The sequence below is a fragment of the Corythoichthys intestinalis genome, chromosome 4 (assembly GCF_030265065.1).
Source record: "Corythoichthys intestinalis isolate RoL2023-P3 chromosome 4, ASM3026506v1, whole genome shotgun sequence".
Taxonomy (NCBI): domain Eukaryota; kingdom Metazoa; phylum Chordata; class Actinopteri; order Syngnathiformes; family Syngnathidae; genus Corythoichthys; species Corythoichthys intestinalis.
The window spans coordinates 32271283-32296819 of NC_080398.1; the positions used below are offsets into that span (position 1 = coordinate 32271283).

The 25537-nt window shown below is 39.7% G+C and overlaps 1 protein-coding gene across 1 annotated transcript in view; it reads right to left on the minus strand.

Annotated features, from left to right (window-relative positions):
- ube2e2 (ubiquitin-conjugating enzyme E2E 2) overlaps positions 1 to 25415 on the minus strand; it is a 95721-nt gene extending 70306 nt beyond the window's left edge. Inside the window, exons 1-3 of the mRNA XM_057833412.1 lie at positions 25168 to 25415; positions 17573 to 17759; positions 11136 to 11186 (exon numbers count right to left, since the gene is read on the minus strand). Coding sequence (XP_057689395.1) covers positions 11136 to 11186; positions 17573 to 17751 — 230 coding nt within the window. The 5' untranslated portion in view covers positions 17752 to 17759; positions 25168 to 25415. The remainder of the gene's footprint in view (positions 1 to 11135; positions 11187 to 17572; positions 17760 to 25167) is intronic.
- Positions 25416 to 25537: the final 122 nt, after the last annotated feature.

A 25537-nucleotide genomic window follows, 5' to 3' on the forward strand; every position in this document is an offset into this window, starting at 1 on the left:
CAATGCCAGGCAATGAGATAATTTTGGGCCATTTAAAGTCATTTACCTGTTGATTTTCAGTTACCTCCTGTTGATTTGGGGGTATTTTATGGGTCACTTCCTGTTTATTTTGAGTTACAGAACCGGAAGTGATCTGGGAATCACCCAAATGAATAGGCAGTGACTCAAACTGAATAGGAAATGACCTGTAAATGCCCTAAAAAGAATGCAAGTGACCTGTAAATCCCCTGAAAATCGGACAGAATGACTGTGAATGCTCTGGTTTCGAATGAACGAACGTTCCCAGTCTAAATGGATTGGGCGTCGTGCACAGTCAATGCAGCCTTAGAGTTAACTGAGAATATTATGGTCAAAGATTTTGGTAGCAACTTATTGGCTCCTTTTTATTTATTTTTTTAGACATTGACACCTTTTTAAAACAATATCTTTATTCTTGGCAGGAGCATATCGATAACCTTTTGGGATACAAAGTATCACGATATACAGTGGGGCAAATAAGTATTTAGTCAACCACTAATTGTGCAAATTCTCCTACTTGAAAATATTAGAGAGGCCTGTAATTGTAAACCTCAACCATGAGAGACAGAATGTGAGAAAAAAAAAAACAACAGAAAATCACATTTTGGGATTTTTAAAGCATTTATTTCCAAATTAGAGTGGAAAATAAAGATTTGGTCACCTACAAACAAGCAAGATTTCTGGCTGTCAAAGAGGTCTAACTTCTTCTAACGAGGTCTAACGAGGCTCCACTCGTTACCTGTATTAATGACACCTGTTTTAACTCATTATCGGTATAAAAGACACCTGTCCACAATCTCAGTCAGTCACACTCCAAACTCCACTATGGCCAAGACCAAAGAGCTGTCGAAGGACACCAGAGACAAAATTGTAGACCTGCACCAGGCTGGGAAGACTGAATCTGCAGTAGGTAAAACGCTTGGTGTAAAGAAATCAACTGTGGGAGCAATTATTAGAAAAAGGAAGACATACAAGACCACTGATAGTCTCCCTCGATCTGGGGCTCCATGCAAGATCTCACCCCGTGGCGTCAAAATGATAACAAGAACGGTGAGCAAAAATCCAAGAACCACACGGGGGGACCTAGTGAATGACCTACAGAGAGCTGGGACCACAGTAACAAAGGCTACTATCAGTAACACAATGCGCCGCCAGGGACTCAAATCCTGCACTGCCAGACATGTCCCCCTGCTGAAGCCATTACACGTCCAGGCCCGTCTGCGGTTCGCTAGAGAGTATCTGGATGATCCAGAAGAGGACTGGGAGAATGTGTTATGGTCAGATGAAACCAAAACAGAACTTTTTGGTAGAAACACAGGTTGTCGTGTTTGGAGGAGAAAGAATACTGAATTGCATCCGAAGAACACCATACCCACTGTGAAGCATGGGGGTGGAAACATCATGCTTTGGCGCTGTTTTTCTGCAAAGGGACCAGGACGACTGATCTGTGTAAAGGAAAGAATGAATGGGGCCACGTATCAGATTTTGAGTGAAAATCTCCTTCCATCAGCAACGGCATTGAAGATGAGACATGGCTGGGTCTTTCAGCATTACAATGATCCCAAACACACAGCTAAGGCAACAAAGGAGTGGCTTCGTAAGAAACACTTCAAGGTCCTCGAGTGGCCTAGCCAGTCTCCAGTTCTCAACCCCATAGAAAATCTGTGGAGGGAGTTGAAAGTCCGTGTTGCCCAACGACAGCCCCAAAACATTACTGCTCTAGAGGAGATATGCATGGAGGAATGGGCCAAAATACCAGCCACAGTGTGTGAAAAGCTTGTGAAGAATGACAGAATACGTTTGGGGTCCGTTATTGCCAACAAAGGGTACATAACAATTTTTGGTATTGACCAAATACTTATTTTCCACCATGATTTGCAAATAAATTCTTTAAAAATCAAACAATGTGATTTTCTGTTTTTTTTTTTCCACATTCTGTCTCTCATGGTTGAGGTTTACCCATGTTGACAATTACAGGCCTCTCTAATATTTTCAAGTGGGAGAACTTAAACAATTAGTGGTTGACTAAATACTTATTTGCCCCACTGTATAATGTACACAACGCTCTCCCCGACGCAGGGAGAACGACCGGGAGCAACCAGGCAACGTAACATTAAAAACACGAAACGGACGCGCAAATAACGGCTCTAATTTATCATAAGAACCTTATGGCATGAAGAGGAAATACTTACATTCGTTCATGGACGCACACAGATCAATACTTCCTCTAACAATGGCGGTCCTTTGCTCGAAATGCGCACCTTACGCCTATTCTCGGTCCCAGAATATGCAGCGCGGATGACGTAGGACAATAACAGGAAGTAACTGACTGGTTGCTATGGGAACGAACGCGTACCCATGGAATCTTTAGTATTACAATTGCTAATAAATTTGTTTAGGATTATTTTAGGTGCATATATGTTATATTTTTCTTATCGAGTATTCGGTGAGGAATATGATAGACCCATTAATAGACTTTTTTTGGGGGGGGATCACCATTTTTTTAAAGTAGTCTCATGAATAATGACATGGCCTGTAAAATCAATGCAAATTCACTCGGCAATGATTCTCCAGATTACACTTGCGGAGAAGTCTCTCCATGAGTCATCACGTAGCCGTGCTTGCCGAATCCAACGTGTTTAGCATGCGTAAGTTTCGAAACGTAAATTGTGCTGGTTGGAATCGATAAGCGAATCGTTAGATAAATTGTCAAGCGATTCCATGAAATCGGAACACGCGGAACCAGTTCTCTAGAAGAACCGTTTCTCGATTCCCATACCTGATGTGACTATTCTGTTGTTCGATGCCGCTTCAAGTTTAACTTCCTTACAATATTGATGAATAAGAAGAATGTTTATGTTGTGTTTGCCCTTCCACAGAAACCATCGGGGTCTCTGCAGGTTTCAACCGGTCAAATTTAAGACATTTAAAGACATTTTTAAGACCATATTGAAGTTTCACATCAATACTGGCAAAAAATACGTAAAACAGACTTGAAGGAAAATGAGCAAGCGGCACAGGTACAGTAGTTCCGCTTTGTAGTTAGGTTTTGCCTTCCTAAAATAATCGAAATGTTTATGCATGTTCTAAATGAAAGGAACATCACTCGATTTTTAAATCTTTCAAAATCGTATTTAAGACCCTTTTGTGAGACTTTAGGAGAATTTGAGACATTTTTTAGGCCTTAAATCAAAATTATTGGATTCAAGACATTATTAGACCTTTTAAGACCCCGCCGATACCCTGAACATATCAAAACAAACAAAAAAAAATTCCCTCCCCCATCTTTTTATATTTTCAAACATTTTTGAAAAAGCCCAAGTGAGCTAGTAGGGCAGCGCTAAAGGCCGCATATGGCTCTAGAGCCACGGGTTGCTGACCACTGGCATAAAACATGACCATTCAAAGTAGGGCTGCAGCTTTTGATTATTTTAGTAGTCGATTAATCAAAGAACCATTAGTTCAAATAATCGAGTAATCGGATAAGGAACGTGAAAAATTAAATTACCTGAGCTGAGCCTCAAATGGTATAATAAATAAATAAATGAGGATCTATGTACAACAAAAGAACAATTGGCTAACACACATAGCAAAAGTCTGCTAGTTTAAATGCTATAAATTAACTTTTTTTTTTACAGTGCTCTTAACAAATGGTTCAGACACATATTCCCACAAAAATAGGCTAAATATACCTATAAACTAAATTAAGAATGCATTTAAAAACAAAACAAAAGCTCAAACAAAAACTTAGCTTATGTTGGTCTTAACAGGGAGCATTTGGATTCAGCCATGTCAAATTAGGCAGACTAGAAGGCAGTGTATCCACCGATATCAATAAAACTAAATCCAAACACTTTCAAAATAAACCATTGCAACGCCACTTAAATTAAACGAATACTCGAAGCAGCAAAATTTAATTCAAATCTTTTTTTCTAATCGAATACTCGAGTTAATCGATTATTCGTTGCCGCACAAATTCAAAGTCAGCTCTTCCATTTTAAATGAATTGGGTGTCAATCATTGTCAATGACAGGCAACGAGTTAATGAAATAACACACATCCACCCAAGGTGAAACCCTCCACCGAGACGGTTTGGTGAGGATGTGGCGAGTGAGGCAGAGTAGATGACATAAATCAACTAGCCCCCAGCTCGATCCCTCCCACCAAGCCACCCACTAGTAGGTTTATGGAACGCTCCCAAGTGGATGTCTTTAGCGGCGCTCTCCTTCCTGCCTCCTGAAGACGGCCAACAGCCTGTGACTTCATTTGTCGCAGCCGCTCAAATGAATAACCTTTCAAGCGAGCTCGGTCCGGGCGAAAAGCAGCAAGCGAGCGGCATACCAAACGAGCCTGAGCTAATGTCGCTACTCCTGCGCTGCTGCTGCTGCCATATATATCAGCGCTGAGTAATTATTAGGTATCACCCCCATCCACACATCCATCCCCTTACATACACACACATTGGCAAGGATTATCTTGAGAAAGCTTAATTGTTTCCCGGGCAACTCTTCCCCCCCACCAAGACTGCAAAATCTCCTCTGGTGATTATTCTACTTTCAAATTACTTCCTCCAGCCAAATCCTTCATGTGAGCCAACCTAGTTTTATTTTATTTTTTTAAATGGGAGGGGGGTCCAAAATAGATTAGAGTCCTCGAGGAAAACAACATGTCTTTTATCCTCGGGTATCATAACAAACTGGGCTGGGAGCGGCAGTGAAAAGGTTAGCTTCATGTTTAGCGCAAACCGCAGTGGCAGTGATTGATGCTCTTTGCAAATGAGGCCGTCAACAGCCAGATGACTTCAATACAAACCGTTTGAACCAACAAAGTCTTCCAAAATGATGAAATAACGTCTTGGATTAATCAAACATGCATGTTTTCATTACAACATAAAATGCAGTCTTTGACCAACCGGACCAATGATGTTTGTAAACATGTAACAAAATTTAACATTTTAACATTTTAACTCATCATTAACATCAAATAAATATGTTCTATTTTTAATTGTTTCAGTGTCCCAAAGATGTATTTATGCGTGCTTTACGTTTCTTTTTTTTTTTTTTTTTTTTACAAGAGGCATATCTGGGTTCTGATTCAATTTAGCTCCAAAGCACAAAGCTGAAAATCCATTTTAAAGCAATATAAAACTGGCCACTGGAGGGCAGTAGCGCATTTGGTAAGACACACAAATGGTAATGGTAAATGGTGTTATATAGCCAGGGGTGCACATAAGTGGTCCGCATGCGCGCATGCGTACTAGACGTAGACAAACGCGCTGGCCCTCAACGGCTTCCATGCGCTTTTGCGTACCGATGGCTGACCACTGGACACGAGAAAATAACTTCTCAAAATGTCGAAGAGGCAGGCCACACTGAGTAATTACTTCCGTGTTCCCCCACCCCCGTCAAAAGACAGGAAGACGACAGAGACGTCACCGGAGCTACCGAAAAAAAGGACTTTTGCTGAAAAGTGGCTACAGGAGGTACCATGGCTAGAAGCAAATGATGCTCGCACAGAAATGCGGTACAAAATGTGCCGTGAGAATCCCAATGTCGCCGATAAGACCAGCGCATTTTATGTAGGGTCAAAGAATTTCAGCCATCCAAACTTTGAAAAGCACGAAAAAAAACAGAGCATGTGGCAATTAAGCAAACTATCGATGTCAGACATGACCCCACTCGCCCTATGGACAAGTCGCGGAATAAAGGTAATGAACAGCGACATCCGCTGACAAACGTGTTTTTGCTCGCATTTTACAAAGCTAAACATGCACGTTCAATGAGGTCTTATGAGGAGGACATCCCACTTTTAAAAAGGCTTGGAGTTAATGTGGGAGCCGCATAATGCCCTTTATTTTGAATTGGTGCTTTTATGTTTATTTCTTTACATTTCACTTCAAAGTAATGCCAATTTTGTTGTGCCAGTTGATGTTAATCAAGCATTAATTGTTAATATAATTAATTAAAGTTAATTGGCTCTAAGTAAAGCTTGTCATAAATTTATCGAATCAGGCGGGTCGGCTCTCAAGCTCAATGAGGACCAAGTCACATCTCCAGGTCCTCCTCTGAGAACCTGGGCGAAAAAATTATGTGCACCCCTGTATATAGCGCTTTTCCACCTTTCAAGGTGCTCAAAGCGATTTACCCGATTCAAAGGCAACGAACGGTTGGGACGCAAGGCTGGGGCGCCGGCGGAAGACGACCGAACGGAGAACAACCTGGAGGACGCCAGGTGCTGGACGACCGAGCAGAACGACCGGGACCACCAGTGCAGCGGACGATGCCGTTGAGTCCGTGCTGCTCGCCGAGCAGACCCCGCAGAGACTCAGAAAAATCCATCTTTATGAGACAGGCGGCGATAAGAGAAAAGTTTACCCGGCTGTCGCGGCCACAACAGCGTCATCTATCAGTTACTTATGTGTAAATAAATTGTTACTTTGATATCAAAAGCTCTATTTGTCTTGTTGTTTATGTTATTTTGTAGAAGGAAATCATTATTCAGATGTTTGGGATGGAGCTAAAGCAAAAAATAGCTGTGTTAAAGTCAAAGTTATGTTTGAAATGTATGCTTTCACAAAAAGCTCAATTTCTCAGTTTTTTTTCATCAGAAATTGGAAAATTGCTCAAACCAAGCTATTTTCTAATGCTGATTTCTAAAGAATGGAAAAAGATATGAACTTACTTTTAGTGCTGCAACGATTAACTCGAGTATTCGATGAGAAAAAAAAATATTCAAATTAAATTTTGTTGCTTCGAGTATTCGTTTAAAGTGGGGTTGTAATGGTTAATTTTGAAAGTGTTTGCATGTAGTGTTATTGTTTAGGATGGATACACTGCCCTTTGGTCTGCCTCTTTTCACATGGCTGAATTCAACTGTTCCCTGTTAAGACCAACGTAAGCTAGGTTTTTGCTTGAGCTAATGTTTTTTTAATGCATCCATAATAAGTTTATAGGTATATTTTGCCGTTTTTTGCGGGAATATGAGTCCGAACCATTTGTTAAGAGGATTGTAAAAAAAAAACTTTAGCATTTTATAGCATCTAAGCTAGCAGACTTTTTCTATGTAAGTTAGCCAATTGTTCTTTTGTTGTACATAAATTCTCATAAAAAAAAAAAATCATACTGTTTGAGGCTCAGCTCAGGTATTTTAATTTTTCATGTTCCTTATCCGATTACTCGAACTAAATAGTCTATCGATTAATCGATTACTAAAATATTCGATAGCTGCAGCCCTACTTTCTTCTTTCAGAAGGAAAAAAGTTAGTCTAATCTTTTGGTGGGTTCAATGTTTATATAGCAATAGAAGTGCAGAATTTTCTGTGGGCATTGCAAAATCAGTCAAAATCCAGTAAAACGGCCGGGAGCGAGGGGTGTGGCACCAGTGAAAATGGCTGGGAGTGAATGAGTTAAGAAAGCCTCATTTGTCGTTTCAACTGGTGATTTTGATTAAATTTCAAATAAAGTCTCCTAGTGTCTTTGATATACTGAATGTAAACATCAAAGATTTAGTGTCTAATAGACCTAAGGAATATCGAATGTAAATTACGTCTTGACATAGTTGTAATTTCTTTGAAAAACCGGTTGAAAAAAGTTTCTACTGCTAATGATGGTCAGCTGAATAATAAATATTGTTTTGGTACAGATCAAATACATTGACGTGTCTTTGAAAAACCAGCAGTGGAATGGTTAGCATTTTGTTAACTAGGGGTTGCACAAGCAAATTTTTTTTTTTTTTTTTAATAGTCGACAAATCACCTTTGTTTGTGCAGTCAGTCGACTCATATCAAAAACGCTATTTACTCTTACGTTACTCTGGGCTTAACAATTTAGCGGCACAAAACTACCGTGTTTTTCAGACTATAAACCGCTACTTTTTTCTCGCCGTTTGTACCCTGCGGCTTTTACAAGGAAGCTGCTTATTTATGGATTTTTTCATTTTGGGGGGAGCTTCATATTTTCTTGTTAAACATAAAAAAATGGATTAGACATTTTTTTTTTAAATAATGGCTTTCCAAATTGGTAAAATGGCTTTTACAAGGAAGCTGCTTATTTATGGATTTTTTATTTTTCGCGGACAAACGAGCTTCATAATTTCTTGTGAATAACTAAATAATGGATTATACCTTTTTTTTTTTTTTAAATAATGGCTTTCCAAATTTTGCCATGATATAGCTCTCAGCCGCTACACTTGCACCGATAAAGCTTGCCAGAAAATTGTCAGACTTACTCAAAAACTCAGGATTTTATCGATGAATATGGCTCCATCTGCTACTCTTTGCTGCTACAAAAGAATTTTAAATGGATGGGCATCCACTATTTGCAACAAGAGAATGCGACGCTAGCGCTGATTAGTCGTTTTCAACTGGTACTTGGAGGACTTTATTGTCACAGTATATTAACACAAAGCTGCTATATAAGTGCTAGCCGCTAACAATTTTTAAGAGGATTTCCTCCACTTCAAGGTTATAAGGCAAAGTAAAGTGGATTATATATGTTTGCGGTGACCTGTTTTTTTAAAGTTAGTTTGTTTCTACGCATTCAGACAACACGAGTCGGTGCGTTTTTTTTTTTGTTTTTTTTGCGTAACATCTATGTAAATATTCAATGTTAAGTCAGGTGGTGCGGTTTACTCAGGTACAGCATTTATGTGGATTTATTTATAAAATTTTGTGAAATTTGGTCAGTGTAGCTCATAATCTTGTGTGCCTTATAGTTCGGAAATTACGGTATCAGTTGGGAAAACTGGGCCTATGAATGTGACTGTAATTGTATCAGTTTTCCAAAGCAAAAGCAGGTATTTTCTCACATTTAATTCTACATTAATTACAAAGTTTTCATCAAGGACAACAAATCAATGTATCTTAAGAATTAATAATTAGTTGCCGATCAATTTGATGGGCAACCTGACTACACATCAAATACCTGTTCAGTGAAATGGTTGGCTTTGTATATTGTACTATTAATGAGGTCATGGATGCAAAACAACTGCAAAACCAAGCAAAAAGAAAACAGCCACACCATCATCACATCAAAACCAACAAAGACTTCTGAAATGATGACAATGCGTCTTGGATGCTTTTAAAATTAATGGTTTCAAATCAGTCAAACGGAACTTAATGTATACCATCTAACAACATTGTGCCTTTGATAACCTGTTAGCTTCACACCATAAACGAGGCAGTCAACAGCCAAACAACATTAAAGAGCATACGACACCAGAAAAAAAGTCTTAAATGGCATTATTATGTGAATTAGAATCATATTTTGAGACGATTCGACCATATACAACAATTTAGCAAAGCGCAGATGACGAGAAATTAGTCTTTTAATCTGCTGGTTAGCCACGCCTACAATTATAGGGCTTTAGCGTCCCCAACAGGTGGATGACGTCAGCGGTAGACTAGGCTCATCGGTTTTACTATTCAGCCCATTGAGGGGGAATTGTTCAGAACGAGGAAAACGAGACGAAGACAGCTGCAAAATGTCATTGTTTCAGTCTCTCTACTCCCAATATTTTTACAGGATATTCTTTTTATCCAAGTATTTTCCCCAATAGCTATATAAATGGCTTGAGAAGGACCAGTCAGCCTGTCGAGGGGGAACTATTCACAATGAGGAAAACGCGACGAAGAGAGCGGCAAAATGTCATTGTTTCTGTCTCTTTACTTCAATATTTTTACAGGATATTCTTTTTACCCAAGTACTTTCCCCAATTGCTAAATAAATGGCATGGTCATGACAAATAACTTGTGCTAAATGGAATATAAAATAATAAAAATCCATTTATTCAAGACGACATGGCAAAATTACTCCATAATGGTCAAAACAGTCGACTTTACCTTTACTGTCACACCTGCCGAACGATATTTTATGACACCTAAATCGGACATATGTGATTTCCCTTCCCCGGCTTCGGAGAATGTAAACAGACCAGAAGGAGTGACAGCTAGCCGACATGCTAACCCGAACCGAGGGATGTTTCAAAGTCTTCGAAGTGGAAAATCACACATAACTAGCCTGGATTATTTGACATGACGACCCGGTTGTCGAGTTTCTTTGCGGATCGGCAAACCGCCCGGCGGAGAGCAATTTACAGTTCGTTCCCTGGAGGAGGGTGGCTGGAATTGTTGTGTAGCTAACGTGCTAACAGCTAACAGCTAATGAGCGTGAGGATAGCTTTTTACATGCCTATCAATGATCAAACGTAAGTAGTCCTTTATTTAAAGGAATTTTATAGTGTTTACTTTGTAATCACTGTATTCGTATTTGACATAATACAAAACAAGATGTTTACTCACTTCCTTGTAAGTCCAATGGTCCCACAGTAAATATCCACGGTGAATGGGAACCTTTTGAAACTCCAAAAAGGCGCATACGCCTCTCCCGCATACAGAATGATTTTTCTGCAGCCGTTTGGCTGGCGTGATGCAAAAAATAAAAGTATTAATCCCCCAAATCAGCTGAATCCTTCGTCCTCATACACAACAGTACACTGTAGCGTGAAGAGGACGTCTTCTACCGTACACGTCACAGCGCCCTCCTCCTCAATGCGAGACCGAAGCCGGAAGTCACTCATTTTCCTGGCGCGGGATTCAAAAAACTAAATAAATATAGCGATCGCTTCCACACACATCCAAGCGGTCCATATCATTCAGGAGCATAAAATACCGCGTGTATTATGAAATAAACATGCTTTTTCGTGTCACAAGCACTTTAAACCAGGGCCCCCGGTACAAAGCCAGAAAACATCAACAACACCATGATGGTCTCCTCAAACAACAAAGGCAGAGTCACGGAAACTGATAAAAAAGCTCCTTCCTGTGCGGCATCCCCAAGGGGAAGACGGACGCCGCGTGTGGCTCGACATCTCTCGTCCTCAAAAGGCCCAAAAGAGAGAGACGAAACGAGAGGCGACATCACACAATAAGCATTGACTGCTTGCTCCACACAAAGGCGGGGGATTCATACAAAAATGGAAACGGCTTTTAAAAGTGACACCGCAGCGCCTTTTCCGCGCCCTCGCTGCAGCCACAAGCGTGAAAAAGACGTGCTCGCACACAAATGACAACATAATACATCGACGGAGCAATCATCCGAGAATGGATAAAAGCGTCTCACCTGCAGTTAGGAGGTGGGTCTAATGTAATTTCAGCCAGCTCCTTCTGAATCCTAAGAAGAAGAAAAAAACATTTAGTGAATGTCACAGTGAAAAGATTTTTTAGGAAAGCTGTAATGTGCTGTGTTTTGGCTTTTTTTCATATGGTCCTTGAAAGAAAATAGATAGATGAAACTAACTGAAATATGGAATGTTAGTGCCATTGTTTTTCGGACTATAAATTACTACTTTTTTTCTGCCTTTGAACCCTACAGCATTAATAACAAAGTGACTAATTTTGAGCTGCCCCGCGGAGTTCATTGTCCAAATTGCCCAATGTCCAATTTGGCCTTTTCACTCAGATCAGAATAGGTTTGTGGGAAAGCGAGTTATTTACAGATACATGCTGACCTGTTGTCAATAACAGATCTTTGGTGTCACTAAAGAACCATTTAAGGTGAACCTTGGGTTTTTTGACAGATTCAAAAAGAATGGATAGTAGGGCTGCAACTATCGAATATTTTAGTAGTCGATTAATCGATAGACTAGTTAGTTCGAATAATTGAGTAATCGGATAAGGAACATGAAAAATTTAAATACCTGAGCCACAAACTGTATAAATTTTATCTATGTACAACTAAAGAACAATTGGCTAATTTACAAAGAAAAAGTCCACTAGCTTAAATGCTATAAAATGCAAAAGGTATTTTTTATTAAAATGTGGAGACTTAAACTCAGGTTTGGCTTAAACACTGCTGGCCATAAGTATTGGTACTCCTGCAATTCTGTCAGATAATGCTCAATTTCTCCCAGAAAATGATTGCAATTACAAATGCTTTGGTAGCAATATCTTCATTTATTTTGCTTGCAATGAAAAAACAGAAAAGAGAATGAAAAAAAAAAATTAAATCAATATCATTTTACAAAAAACTCCAAAAATGGGCCAGACAAAAGTATTGGCACTCTCAGCCTAATACTTGGTAGGGCAACCTTTAGACAAAATAACTGCGAACAAGTGCCTCCGGTATCCATCAATGAGTTTCTTACAATAATCTGCTGGAATTTTAGACCATTCTTCTTTGGCCAACTGCTCCATGTCTCTGAGATTTGAAGGGTGCCTTATCCAAACTGCCATTTTCAGATCTCTCCACAGGTGTTCTATGGGATTCAGGTCTGGACTCATTGCTGGCCACTTTAGAAGTTTGTAGTGCTTTCTGTCAAATCATTTTCCAGTGCTTTTTGAAGTGTTTTGGAGGTCATTGTCCTGCTGGAAGATCCATGACCTCTGAGGGAGACCCAGCTTTCTCACACTGGGCCCTACATTATGCTGCAAAATTTGTTGGTAGTCTTCAGACTTCATAATGCCGTGCACACAGTCAATCAGTCCAGTGCCACAGGCAGCAAAGCAACCCCAAAACATCAGGAAACCTCTGCAATGTTTGACTGTGGAGACAGTGTTCTTTTCTTTGAAGGCCTCCTTTTCCCCCTGTAAATTCTATGTTGATGCTTTTTCCCAAAATGGTCTACTTTTATCTCCTAACCAGAGAACCTTCTTCCAAAACGTTTTTAGCTTTCTCAGGTAAGTTTCGGCAAACTCCAGCCTGGCTTGCTTAGGTCTCTGGGTAAGAAGTGGGGTCTTCCTGGGTATCCTACCATAGAGTCCCTTTTCATTAAGATGCCGACAGATAGTACGGGTTGACGGGTGACGGTTCGGACTCCAAGACAGCTTGAACTTGTTTGGATGTTAGTCGAGGTTCTTATCCACCGTCCGCACAATCTTTCGTTGAAATCTCTAGTCAATTTTTCCTTTTCCGTCCACATCCAGGGGGGTTAACCACAGTGCTATGGGCTTTACATTTATTGATGGTAGACATGGTAGACACAGGAACATTCAGGTCTTTGGAGATGGACTTGTAACCTTAAGATTGCCCATGCTTCCTCAATATTTTGCTTAAGTCCTCAGACAGTTCTTTGGTCTTCTTTCTTTTAGGTTGAGTCAACTTTAATCCATTTTAACTGGCTGCAAGTGTGATATAGTTATTGCCACCACCTGTTACGTGCCACAGGTAAGTAACCGGTGCTGTTAATTACACAAATTAGAGAAGGATAACAACATTTTTCAAAGGGTGCCAATACTTTTGTCCGGTCCATTTTCAGAGTTTTGTCTAAAATTATATTGTTTTATTATTTTTTTTTTTTCCATTCTCTTTTGTGTTCTTTCATTGCAAGCAAAATCAATGAACATATTACTAACAAAGCATTTGTAATTGCTATCATTTTCTGGGAGAAATTGAGCATTACCTGAGAGAATTGCAGGGGTGCCACTACTTTTGGCCAGCAGTGTATGTGTACTTCTTAGATTTGAGTGGTGCAGTTTATAGTCAGGTGCACTGTATCATGCGAATTTAGGGTAACTGTTTTCAATGTGTCCCTGAATTTACCACCTGACTGTGTGAACAGTATTTAGAGAAGTAATTTGTAGAGCACCATTCACACACAAGGTAAATCCACTTTACTTTATTGAGACAAATAAACACTGATTCTAAACAAGACATGAAAAGATGATCAAGATGAAGTCAACATAAAAGCAGGATTAATTAAAAGATCAAAGACGAGGAAAATGGCAAAATGCGTCACTTCAAGATGAAATCACAACTTAAAAGCAAGATGGTGAAAACAAGACTCTCATGCAATGCCTACAGCTTCACCAAATGCAAGTTGAACCTTCTCGTTCAAGTTAAAATACTCTTTTGTTCATTGTTTTTAGCATTAATGGCTGTTTACCTCAAATTACTCAAAGCACATCAAAAATTGCAAACAGTAGCACGACAAAGGTTGATATGCGTCCCAAAATTTTGTCGTACATAATAATCCTCGCCACCTTCTCAAAACATTGCGTCACAATGCAGTTATGATAAAACCTCAAATTCTTTGTCCTTTTGCTGACATCTTTTCCACAGATCAGCTGGTTTGCCAACCGGCGCCACAATCTTCACTGAGGACATTTTGATTTGTGCCAGAAAGTGCGTGTGATGACGCCGTTATGCGATCTCAACATTATTTTAAAAAGAAAGCAACACACAGTTGCTCGCTTCATCGCGACTCAAGTCAATTTAGTCCTAAAATCACGTCAACTCATTGGCTGCCATTGACGGCGACAGATGTCTAATTCAGCCTTCACAGTCCAAATGGATTGGACATCTATCACAGTCAATGGCAGTGAATTAGTTAGTTTGTGAGTTGTGAATCACGAATATGCAAAGGAACACAGTTTAAAATAAATATATTTTTAAAATCATTTTTTGATGTGTAATACTGGAGAAAATCCTGAATACAAGCTAATATTTCCCAGAAGGAGGCAAAATAGCCGTTGTCAGACATTTTTAAATACCAGTACGATTATAACTAGAGGTTGACAGATATGGAATTTTCAAATGCTGATGCCAGTACCGGGATATAAACAAATTTTCAGCTGACTGCCGATATCCAAAGCAGATTTTGTAAGCCGATATTTGAGGCAGATACTTTTTTTTTTTTAAAAAAAAGCATGTACAATGGTATGAAAAAAGTATCTGAACCTTTTGGAATTTCTCACATTTCTGCATAAAATCACCATCAAATATGACCTAATCTTTGTCAAAATTACAGAGATGAAAATACAGTGTCTGCTTTAACTAAAACCACCCAAACATTTATAATTTTTCATATTTTAATGAGGATAGTATGCAAACAATGACATGAGGGGGAAAAATAAGTGAACCATCACATTTAATATTTTGTGGACCCCCTTTGGCAGCAATAACTTCAACCAGACGCTTCCTGTCGCTGCAGATCAGTTTGGTACATTGATCATGACTAATCTTGGCCCATTCCTCTCTACAAAACTGCTGTAGTTCAGTCAAATTCCTGCGATGTCTGGCATGAATCGCTGTCTTTAGGTCATGCCACAGCATCTCAATGCCACTTCAGAACGTGTATTTTGTTCTTCTTCTGAAACCATTCTGAAGTTGATTTACTTCTGTTTTTGACCATTGTCTTGTTGCAGCATCCATCCTCTTTTTAGCTTCAACTGTCTAACAGACGGCCTCAGGTTTTCCTGCATTACATCCTGATAAACCTTTGAATCCATTCTTCCATTAATGATTTCAAGTTGTCCAGGCCCTGAGGCAACAAAACAGCCCCAAATCATGATGCTCCCACCACCATGCTTCACGGTGGGAATGAGGTGTTGATGTTGGTGAGCTGTTCCTTTTTCCTCCACACTTAACGTTGTGTGTTACTCCCAAACAATTAAACTTTAGTTTCATCAGTCCACAAAATAATTTGCCAAAACTTCTGTGGAGTGTCCAAGTGCCTTTTGCGAACATTAAATGAGCAACGTTTTTTTTTTTTTTTTTTTTTTTTTAAGACAGCAGTGGCTTCCTCCGTGAGGTCCTCCCATGAACAACTTTCTTGGGCTTAGTTTTATATATAGTTGATGTGTGCACAGAGATATTGGACTGTGCCAGTGATTTCCGAAAATCTTTAGCAGACACTCTAGGGTTCTCTTTTTTACCTCTCTGAGTATTCTGCGCTGAATTATTGGCGTCATCTTTGGTGGACGGCTACTCCTTGGCAGAAAAGCAACAGTGCCAAACTCTCTCCATTTGTAGATAACTTCTCTGACTGTCGATTGATGAACATTCAAACTTTTAGAGATGGTTTTGTATCCTTTCCCAGCTTTATACAAATCAACAATCCTTGATTCCAGGTGTTCAGACAGCTATTTTTGACCGAGCCATGATGCACATCAGACAATGCTTCTCATCAAGACATTTCTTACCAGGTGTGTGTTTTATAGCAGGCAGGGCAGTTTTAAACCACTCATCAGTGATTTGGCACATACCTGACTTAAAATGTTTCCTCCTTCTGTCATTGTTTGCATGCTCTTCCCATTAAAATATGAAAACCTATAAATGTTTGGGTGGTTTTAGTTAAAGCAGGCACTGTATTTTCATCTGTGTGATTTTGACAAAGATCAGATCACATTTGATGGTGCAGAAAAGTGAGAAATTCCAAAAGGTTTGGATACTTTTTCAAACAACTGTGATTATGAAAGGCATTTTTTAAATTGCTTCAACAGCTTCAAATTTAAAATGATGATTTGAGACTTAAAGGATTAATTCGATCTAGTGCTACCAAACTAACAACACAGCACTTCTGTTTATGATTATGCACACTCAGCAAGAACAGTACATTAATTTCAAATAATTAAACCCACCAGGACGTCAAGACGAGATGTAAACAAGTGAGAGTTTAAGAGAATGCTCGCCATGCTAAAGGTAAGGCGAATGCTACGCTAACGCAACGAATTACATTACAGTGTAAGGACCAGTCAGTAAACACCTTTAAAGGCTAAAGCAACATTGCACATTCTCTCATGCAAGATAAAAAAAAATCTTACAATATTTACAAAACAGGCAAGCCTGAAGCTTCCAATTGCACCCTGCCTTCAAGCTGCTGCAGGGTCCTTCCGGGGTTATACTGTCAGTCAGCGGAGGCCACAGTTGCCCACACAGATGCCAGATCAAAATCCTTTTTTATCAGTTTGTTTTTTCTTTGTTAATCGATGACTGGTGTTGGGGGAAAAAAAAAGTCCATTTATCAGTCGACTTCTAATTTTAACCAATCAAATGTGAGTATCTAAGATTGTATCTCAGCAGGGAAGAAAACCATTAATAGTCCGATTTCTCTCATTACATATGATTTGACTTTGGCTGGCTCAAAAAAAGACGTGGCGGGCGGTCTATGCCCCCCAGGTTGTGAGTTTGAAAGCTGTTTTCAATATGTTCTTTGGACAGGTTGTAAATCAAAAGATTAATTCAATGTGTGGTTTTGGAATACTTGGCCAATCAAGATGCTTCTGATTCTGAATTATACTGCTTGGTTGAACATCTGGGCATTCAAATATACAATGTTAAGTGAATACACCCTATGGAATACTTTAAAAAAGTTTTTTAATAGGTTTAAATTTGTCAGGAGGGGTTAACCATAAGCTTTTCACCAAAAGTCGGGGGTTCGCTAAAAAGTGTAAACCCCTTTTACATTCTCTGCCAGCCCTACAAAACTGATTGGACGTCTAGCGCTGTAAATGGCATTGAAAGATGAGCATTCACAGCCAGTCCTCACAGTTTTAATGAATTTAAATCATTGGCGGGCAATGATTTGATGGCGGATATCCTTCAAATGAGGGTAACAAACCTCCATTTTTGTGTGCGTGAAGGTTTACAGTCCGGCTGAATAGCAAGCATGTTTGAAATGACAATACCTTTGGGACTACAGTTTTTTTTTTTTTTTTTTTTTTTTTACACAGCTTCACCCCCTCAGGGCGCCATTTTAACAAACAACCCAGTGTACCCTCTACAGTGGAGAAGGAGGAGGAGGGGGCATAGGAAGGGGTGCCAGCGGGGGCTTGTCTTACCTCTTGGCACTCGTGGAGAGTTTAGCAGCGGTTTTACTGGAGATTTTGGTCTCCTTCTTTTTGGGCTGCGCTTGCTCGCGCTCCTGCTCGGTCGGTACAGACGACTCTCGCTGCTCTATGTCCGAGCTGCCGCCGCTGGTGCTGGGGCTGTCGTCCGGTCTTTGCACTTCGCTGGACATCGTGGGGCCTGCGTGAGGAACATTTAATTTAGTGGAACTACACTTTCAGTCTAAATGAGTAAAACTCATTTACACACACCCAAAACTTGTCAATTGAACACAGGAACTTCCGTTTTAAGTGAGATAACCTGTAAGTACTTTTACTATAGGTCATTCAAATTCTGAAAATTATTAGGAAAGGTGGATGCATAATTAATAAAGGTTGCAGAGAAAAGGGGTTAAAATACCCATAATTCATTCCGGCAGTAATATTTTAAGCCACCAAAACTAGCTAGACTCAAGTGAATAACCTGGTAGTCTTTCCACACTGTTCTTCGCAGCAATTTTGACACTTCAACTCTTGAGAGTCCCTTGGACCTTGTGCCTTTATGATGGATATTTTGACTGAACCTTGTCAGGCAAACAGGTAGGGGTGTAACGGTACACAAAAATCTCGGTTCGGTACGTACGTCGGTTTTGAGGTCACTGTTCGGTTCATTTTCGGTACAGTAAGAAAACAAAATGCAAAATATAAATGTGCTAGTTGTTTATTACACACCTTTCAACAATAGGAACATTAGCCTATACAAAGCTAGAATTCTGCTTAAAAAGTAGCGGGTATTTAAAGATAATCCAACAACAATTTGCCTTTCAGACCCCGTGTACTGGTCAGCTTTCTTTCTGAAACTAAGTAGAAAAAAGAAGCCCTGTGCTAAAGAGAAAAGCAATCCCAATGACAAAGATTTTAACATGTATTTTACAAATGAAATGCCTCAATGAATCATTTTTTTTTTCTCTTATGAACGGTTTTCAAAAGCTTTATTGGTGGATTTTCTCAAAGTGCCACACAGAAATTAATGAATTTAATTGTGTAAGCAGGATCTGTTGTGTATTATTCTTATTATTTAATTACAGGTGTTTTAGTTCATTTCAATTTATTTTATTTAAATGGGCTATTATTTATTTTATATGTTTATATTTTACAAATGTGATATAATATTCATTTATATTGTATATTTTATATTGTATACCTTTAGTTCCTATGTGAATATTAATTCCTACTTGTTTTGTTGTGGTAGGAGGTAGGGCTGGGCGATATGGCCTTAAACATGTATCACGATAAATTGAGCAGATTTATCTCGATAACGATAAATGACGATAAATTCGCCCAAGCGTACCGTTATATAATTTGAAAATCTGAATCAATGCATGAAATACAGATTAACTGTTTCTTGTTGATTTATTTACCAGCATTCAATTTCATATACCGTATTTAACAATTGTACATGCAGTCTAAACATTAAGTTTATAAAAATGTATCGTAAGCAATAAGAATTCAAGTATGAACATTTATAACAGCGTGTATGACTTGAACAACGTACATTATCAAAATCAATATGCCTGTGCAAACATGTCATTGTAACACAAATGACTTGCAGCTTGAACAGTACACTTCAAAAAGACAACTTATTGTTAATGGCTGCTGTGACATAATTATTAAATACAAGTGTCTACTTTATGGTTTCAGGGTCTCTCCCCCCGCCGCCCCCCCCCCCCCCCAGTGCTTTTTTTAATAAATGCACGCACAAATGAACCCCCAAACAAACAGAGAGACACACACACATTAAAGCTATATTGATCTTTTTCAAATGAAACGCTTAAGATTTTATGATAGCAATAATGACACAGAAATAAGCACATACAGAAAAATAGCTGGGGCCATTTCTCGGTCATTATAAGTTTCGCCGTTGGATTGTACTTTATGTTGAATGCTTTACCAACACAAAAGCTATCAGAGGAATCACACACAGACAGATACAAAATAACGCCACATAGTCGTTGCTAGATGCTGTCCGTGCCCAATCCACTCATTAAGTTCAGGCGTTTCGACAAGGTTAGAGCCGCTATCCGACTCCATCACGTTCATTTGTAGCGTTAGCCGCTAGCTAGCGTTAGCCTGGCTACCAGTAGAAAGCCACGAAAGCACCATCTCTGGAAATCGTGAGAACAAGGGAGGACAGCGGGTGAAAGTCCGTCTGGATGCCACCAAGAGTCTACTAAATGTCAGGTGAAAGTTTGGTGAACCTCCCTTAAGCCACACTCCATCACGTTTTGCTTGTAGCGTTAGCTGCTAGCGTTAGCTTACCAGGCCTTTGTTTGATTGGCTTCTTGATGATCACGTGACTCTCTACGTAAGCCCATTGACTGCTTTCTTAAAGGGGAATGAACATAGACGAACAACAGAATCAAAGCGGGATGAAAAGACTATATTTTCTTGTTTTATTAATTTACCGAATTTACCGACATGGTCAAAATTACGTCGGTCATCGTTAAGAATTTCGGTGACGGTAAATTTTCGGTTTACCGCCCTGCTCTAGTAGGAGGGTTTTTTATTGAACACGGGGCCGTGTTGGTTGTTATTATTATAGCAGAGAAGACAGCAGTAAATCAACAAAGACAAGTCAACTGTGACCCCATCTACCACTCAAAAGATCTGATGGGACTCAAAAAGTGGGTTACGATTGCATATTAGTTTGAAAATCGACCGGATCCACCGTATTTTTACACGAGTGACTTCCGGTTTGCTCGATCATAGCTACCGGTAGTAGTATTGACGCAGGACGGTCGCGTCTTGTGTCAAATAATAAACTCTGCCGTTCTTTTCGCGTGCATCATGTTGAGCCGCTTCTAGGATGCGTCTAACACGCGGCCGCACTGCGACTGGTGTGCATTGGCTGATTGACTTTAACGCCCGCATTTCACTGCATTCTCGCGGCGGCCACGTTGCCGCGCCATTGACGTTTCTGGGTTATACTGTCCTACCGTGTTGGTCCTCATTATAGTAGAGAAGACGATGTAAATATAATCTACACAAAGAAACTGTAACCCGATTGACTCACAGCCTCGAAAAGGGTTACATTACGTCAGAATTCTGAACCGAGCACCACATACCCAAACGGTTAAATACAAATACATGTACCGTTACACCCTTCCTAACTTGTCAATTCAACCCGGGAACTTTCCTTGCGAGTGAGATCAACTGTAAGTACCTTTAATATAGGTAATTCAAATTCTAAAAATTAGTAGGAAAGGTGGATGCATAATTAATAAAGGTTGCATAGAAAAGGGGTTGAAATACCCACAATTCATTCCGGCAGAAATATTTAAAGCCACCAAAAGTAGCTAGACTCAAGTGAATAACCTGTTAGTCTTTCTGTCTGTTCAGTCTGTTCTTCGCTGTAATTTTGACACTTCAACTCTAGAGAGTCCCTTGGACTTTACGCCTTTATGATGGATCTTTTTGACTGAACCTTGTCAGCCAAACAGAGGATCCAAGAGACAAAATTAATGGCTATTTTTTTTCATTACTCAAAAAAAAAAAAAAAAAAAAAAAAAATCTGATAATCATAATTTTGGTGGAGTGCACTCAGATTGAAATGACCAATCCAACAAGACTCATTTATAGAGACAATTCTGAGAAATGGTATGCCATAGTGAATGTTGAACACCAAGTAATTTAAAAAGAGCCACTGACTCATTAACCTGAGCCTTGCTGTCAGCATCATTCACAGACAGTTTCCTAAATCCGATCAAAATTATTTGATCATCAACAGCCCTTTTGCCATCGTATTTTTGTTGGATTGACATGTCACAAAAGCAAAATTATTAGCTTCACAGTCACTGCTCTGCTTGACATTTTTTCATCCATCTATTTAATGTACCGTTCAACCTCACTTGAGTCGCGGGGGCGCTGAAGCATATCCTAGCCGATTATGGGCAGGAGGTACAACCTAAACTGGTTGGCGGACTAACATTGACACTTCCATCCCCTAGGGAAACCCTCGACTTCAGAACTGAGGCGGATATCGGCGCGTCTTTAAAACAAAACATGTTCTATTGCTTTTTTCAAAAGAATGTTCTGAAGTCGAAAGGAACTTATCAGGTGAAATAAAATGGAGCTCTTATTTTTAGTAGGTTCGATGTGTTTATTTTGAGCAGAATTCAGTATTGTGTGGGTCGTGAAAGGTCAGCCAAAATGGGGAAGTGAAGTCCAAAAATGACTGACAGTGAATGAGTTGAGAGCTAAGTTTCATTTTGGAAAACATCATACTAGCTATTGCCAGAAAGTTCCTCTTCTTCCTTCCATCTTTCTGTCCCTCTTGCCTCTCTCACCACCTTCGGTTTTAGATCCTTTAATCACTCTGCCCCCCAGCTCTGGCACTCCCTAACCCCAGTATTTCACAACATATCCACTAGGGGTGTGACAAAATATCGAAATGGTGATATATCATAATACTTTGTATCTCAAAAGGTTATTGATATGGTCCTGCCAAGAATTGAGATATCGTTTTAAAAGGTGTCAATGTCAAAAAAAAAAAAAAAAGTAAAAATGAGCCAACAAGTTGCTACCAGAATCTTCCACCATAATAGTTTCTCAGTTAACTCTAAGGCTCCATTGATGGTGCATGACGCCCAATCCATTTAGACTGGGAACGTTCGTTCATTCCAAACCAGAGCATTTACAGTCATTCTGTCCGATTTTGAGAGTATTTACAGGTCACATGCGGTTCATTTTAGGGCATTTACAGGTCATTTCCTGTTGAGTTTGAGTCACTGCCTATTCATTTGGGTGACTCCCAGGTCACTTCCTGTTCTGTAACGCAAAATAAACAGGAAGTGACCCATAAAATACCCCAAAATCAACAGGAAGTAACTGAAATCGACAGGTAAATGACTTTAAATGGCCCAAAATTATCTCATTGCCTGGCATTGGTTGCCACTGACGGCCATAGACGTTCAAACCATTTGAAGTGGGAGGGATGGCAGCGAATGAACATTTGTTCATTGTATTGCAAATCGTATCGTATCATGAGGTACCAAGAGGTTCCCACTCCTAATATCCACCCTCTCACTTTTAAAAGACTCAAATAGGGCAGCAGCTATCGATTATTTTAGTAATCGATTAATCGATGAACTAGTTAGTTCGAATAATCAGAAAAGGAACATGAAAAATTAAAATACTTGAGCTGAGCCTCAAACGGTATTAAAAATAAATAAATGAGGATCTATTTACAACAAAAGAACAATTGGCTAACTTACATGGCAAAAGTCCGCTTGCTTAAATGCTATAAAATGCTAACTTTTTTTTCTTCTCATATTACCACAAAAAAACGGCTAAATATACATATAAACTAAATTACAAATGCATTAAAAACACATTAGCTCAAACAAAAACATAGCTTATGTTGGTCTTAACTGGGAGCAGTTGGATTCAGCCATGTGAAATGATGCGAACACTTTCAAAATAAAACATTACGATGCCACTTTAATTAAACGAATACTCGAGGCAACAAAATTTAATTCGAATATTTTTTTTCTCATCGAATACTCGAGTTAATCGATTAATCGTTGCAGCACGAGACTCAAAACTCATCTGTTCAACCTGGTTTACCCATCTTAATCTTTAACTTTGTTTTATCTCGACTTCTTAATTTTGTATTGCTTTTATTCTGCTTTTCATTTGTGTTTGTTGATTTTTAATCTCTACGATACAGTGTCCCTGAGTGTTTGAAAGGCACTTTGAAATAAAATGTATTATTATTATTATTAATAGGGTTGTTCCGATTCTGTTTTTTTGCTCCTGATCCGATCCCAATCGTTTTAGTTTGAGTATCTGCCGATCCCGATATTTCCCGATCCGATTGCTTTTTTTTTTGCTCCCGATTCAATTCCAATCATTCCCGATAATTTTTCCCAATCATATACATTTTGTCAATGCATTAAGAAAAAAATGAATAAAACTCAGACGAATATATACATTCAACATACAGTACATAAGTACTGTATTTGTTTATTGTGACAATAAATCCTCAAGATGGCATTTACATTATTAACATTCTTTCTGTGAGAGGGATCCACGGATAGAAAGAGTTCTGACTTTGTATATTGTGACTAAATATTGCCATCTAGTGTATTTGTTGAGCTTTCGGTAAATGATACTGTAGCCATGCCCAAATGCATGATGGGAAGTGGAACCATGACTGTGCGTAGTGCTACCTATTGATATATCTTCTCTGCGTTAGGAAATAACATAAGGTGTTGAGACAAAAATCAATTGCTACCTTGCTTCCCCATATTGCTTCCCATGATATTTCTAATCGTAGGACGAGGGATTGTAAGGCTTTCTCCAATTAAAAAAAAGGCTCCAAAGGCTGCCAAAATTAACTCTACTCGTTTAACGCTGCCTTTTATCTCTCTATACAGGTAAAACGGCGCCATTACAGATTGAGCGCGACAATGTGTGAGTGGGTCGTGCAGCGCATGCATTAATTGCGTTAAATATTTTAACGTGATACTTTTTTATTTATGTCTGTAACGTTAAATACAATTAGAAAACGATTTAATTAAAAAAAATATATATATTAAAAAAAGGCATGGCCGTTATTTTTTGGCCGATTCCGATACTTTGAAAATGACGTGATCGGACATCTCTAATTATTAATACATATTAGAAATGTCAGTAAATTCCTGTGGAAAGTTTCCAATTTAAGTTAAAGAACTGTACAACCCTGGAAAAACCACAACTTCCTACAAAAGTAATAGATATTTCTTTATGTATTTTTTACGGTTAGTGTTATTTTAGCATGGCAGAACGATTGTATGGTTAAATAAAAATAAGACAAAAACAATAGTGACTCATTAGCACTTTGAAAAAAAGACCATTTACACCCTCCCACGCGATAAAAACAAGGCTAAAACACGGACATCTATAGAATTCACTACATAGGAAGTACAAAGTTATTTTTTTATATTTAAAGTATATTTAGAAGCGTGTAAGCTATCAGGACAGCGAATTGGACAGACAACAAGCTCGCCTTTCCCGGGGCTGGCGGAGGGGGGCGTTTCATGGCGATGGTAGACGTCGGCACTCGACCGAATCCTTAGCTGTTTCGCGAGGTACTGATCGCCCCAAAATAAATATGAGGGTCCTTCATGGTGCGCCGCAGTCGCCTGCCTGTTCACTAACGCCTCACCGCCGCATTGTGGGGGTTCAACACACAATGGGGGTCAAGCGGGGGTTGGAAACCGAGCCGTCAGTGAACGTCACAGGGGAGCTAGCTACGAGGCTAAAAGTAGGGTGCGTTACAACATCGCCGACGGGGGGTTTAAAAGCAGACGGGGGAGGGGGGTGAGAATAGGCCTCGGGAGTTGGAAACTTAACGAAAGACGCAGAAAGGAAGGCGTTTCTGTCGGGTAAAGGACGGCGGCTCCGAGAGGACGCTCGACGGCGGGGCCGACGGTGGCGACAGACCGTCCACATTGTGACCCCGCTGGCTCCTGCGCACAAAGGGAGGCTCGTCCCCCGCACATCCTCCTCTCATGAAGGAAACACAAACACTTTCCACGGGACCTTGACTTCGACTTTACGGCATTTACCTGCTTGGCGCTCGGCCGTCAACGCTGCGTTCGGCGTGATTTTTAATCCCCACCAAAAAAAGGTCGAAGGGACGAGAAGCTTCAGTTACACGGCCGCCTTATGGCTCGCTCGCTCCCGGTCGTCCTCTGGCGATTTTTCCAACTCGCGTGGTGAAAGCAAGCGGCGAGAAACGAGCAAATCAGCGCTGAGAGGAAGAACGAGAAGAAGAAGCTGAGAGAGGAGAGACGAGGAGGTAAGCCTCCGGACCGCCTCCGCGTGCTCGCTCCCGACACGATGCGTGCACGCGGGGACGCGCAACACTGCTGAGGCCTAAACTGCGCGTGCGCGTTAATGAATCAATTAAAAACAGCGAGAACAAAAGATTCTTAA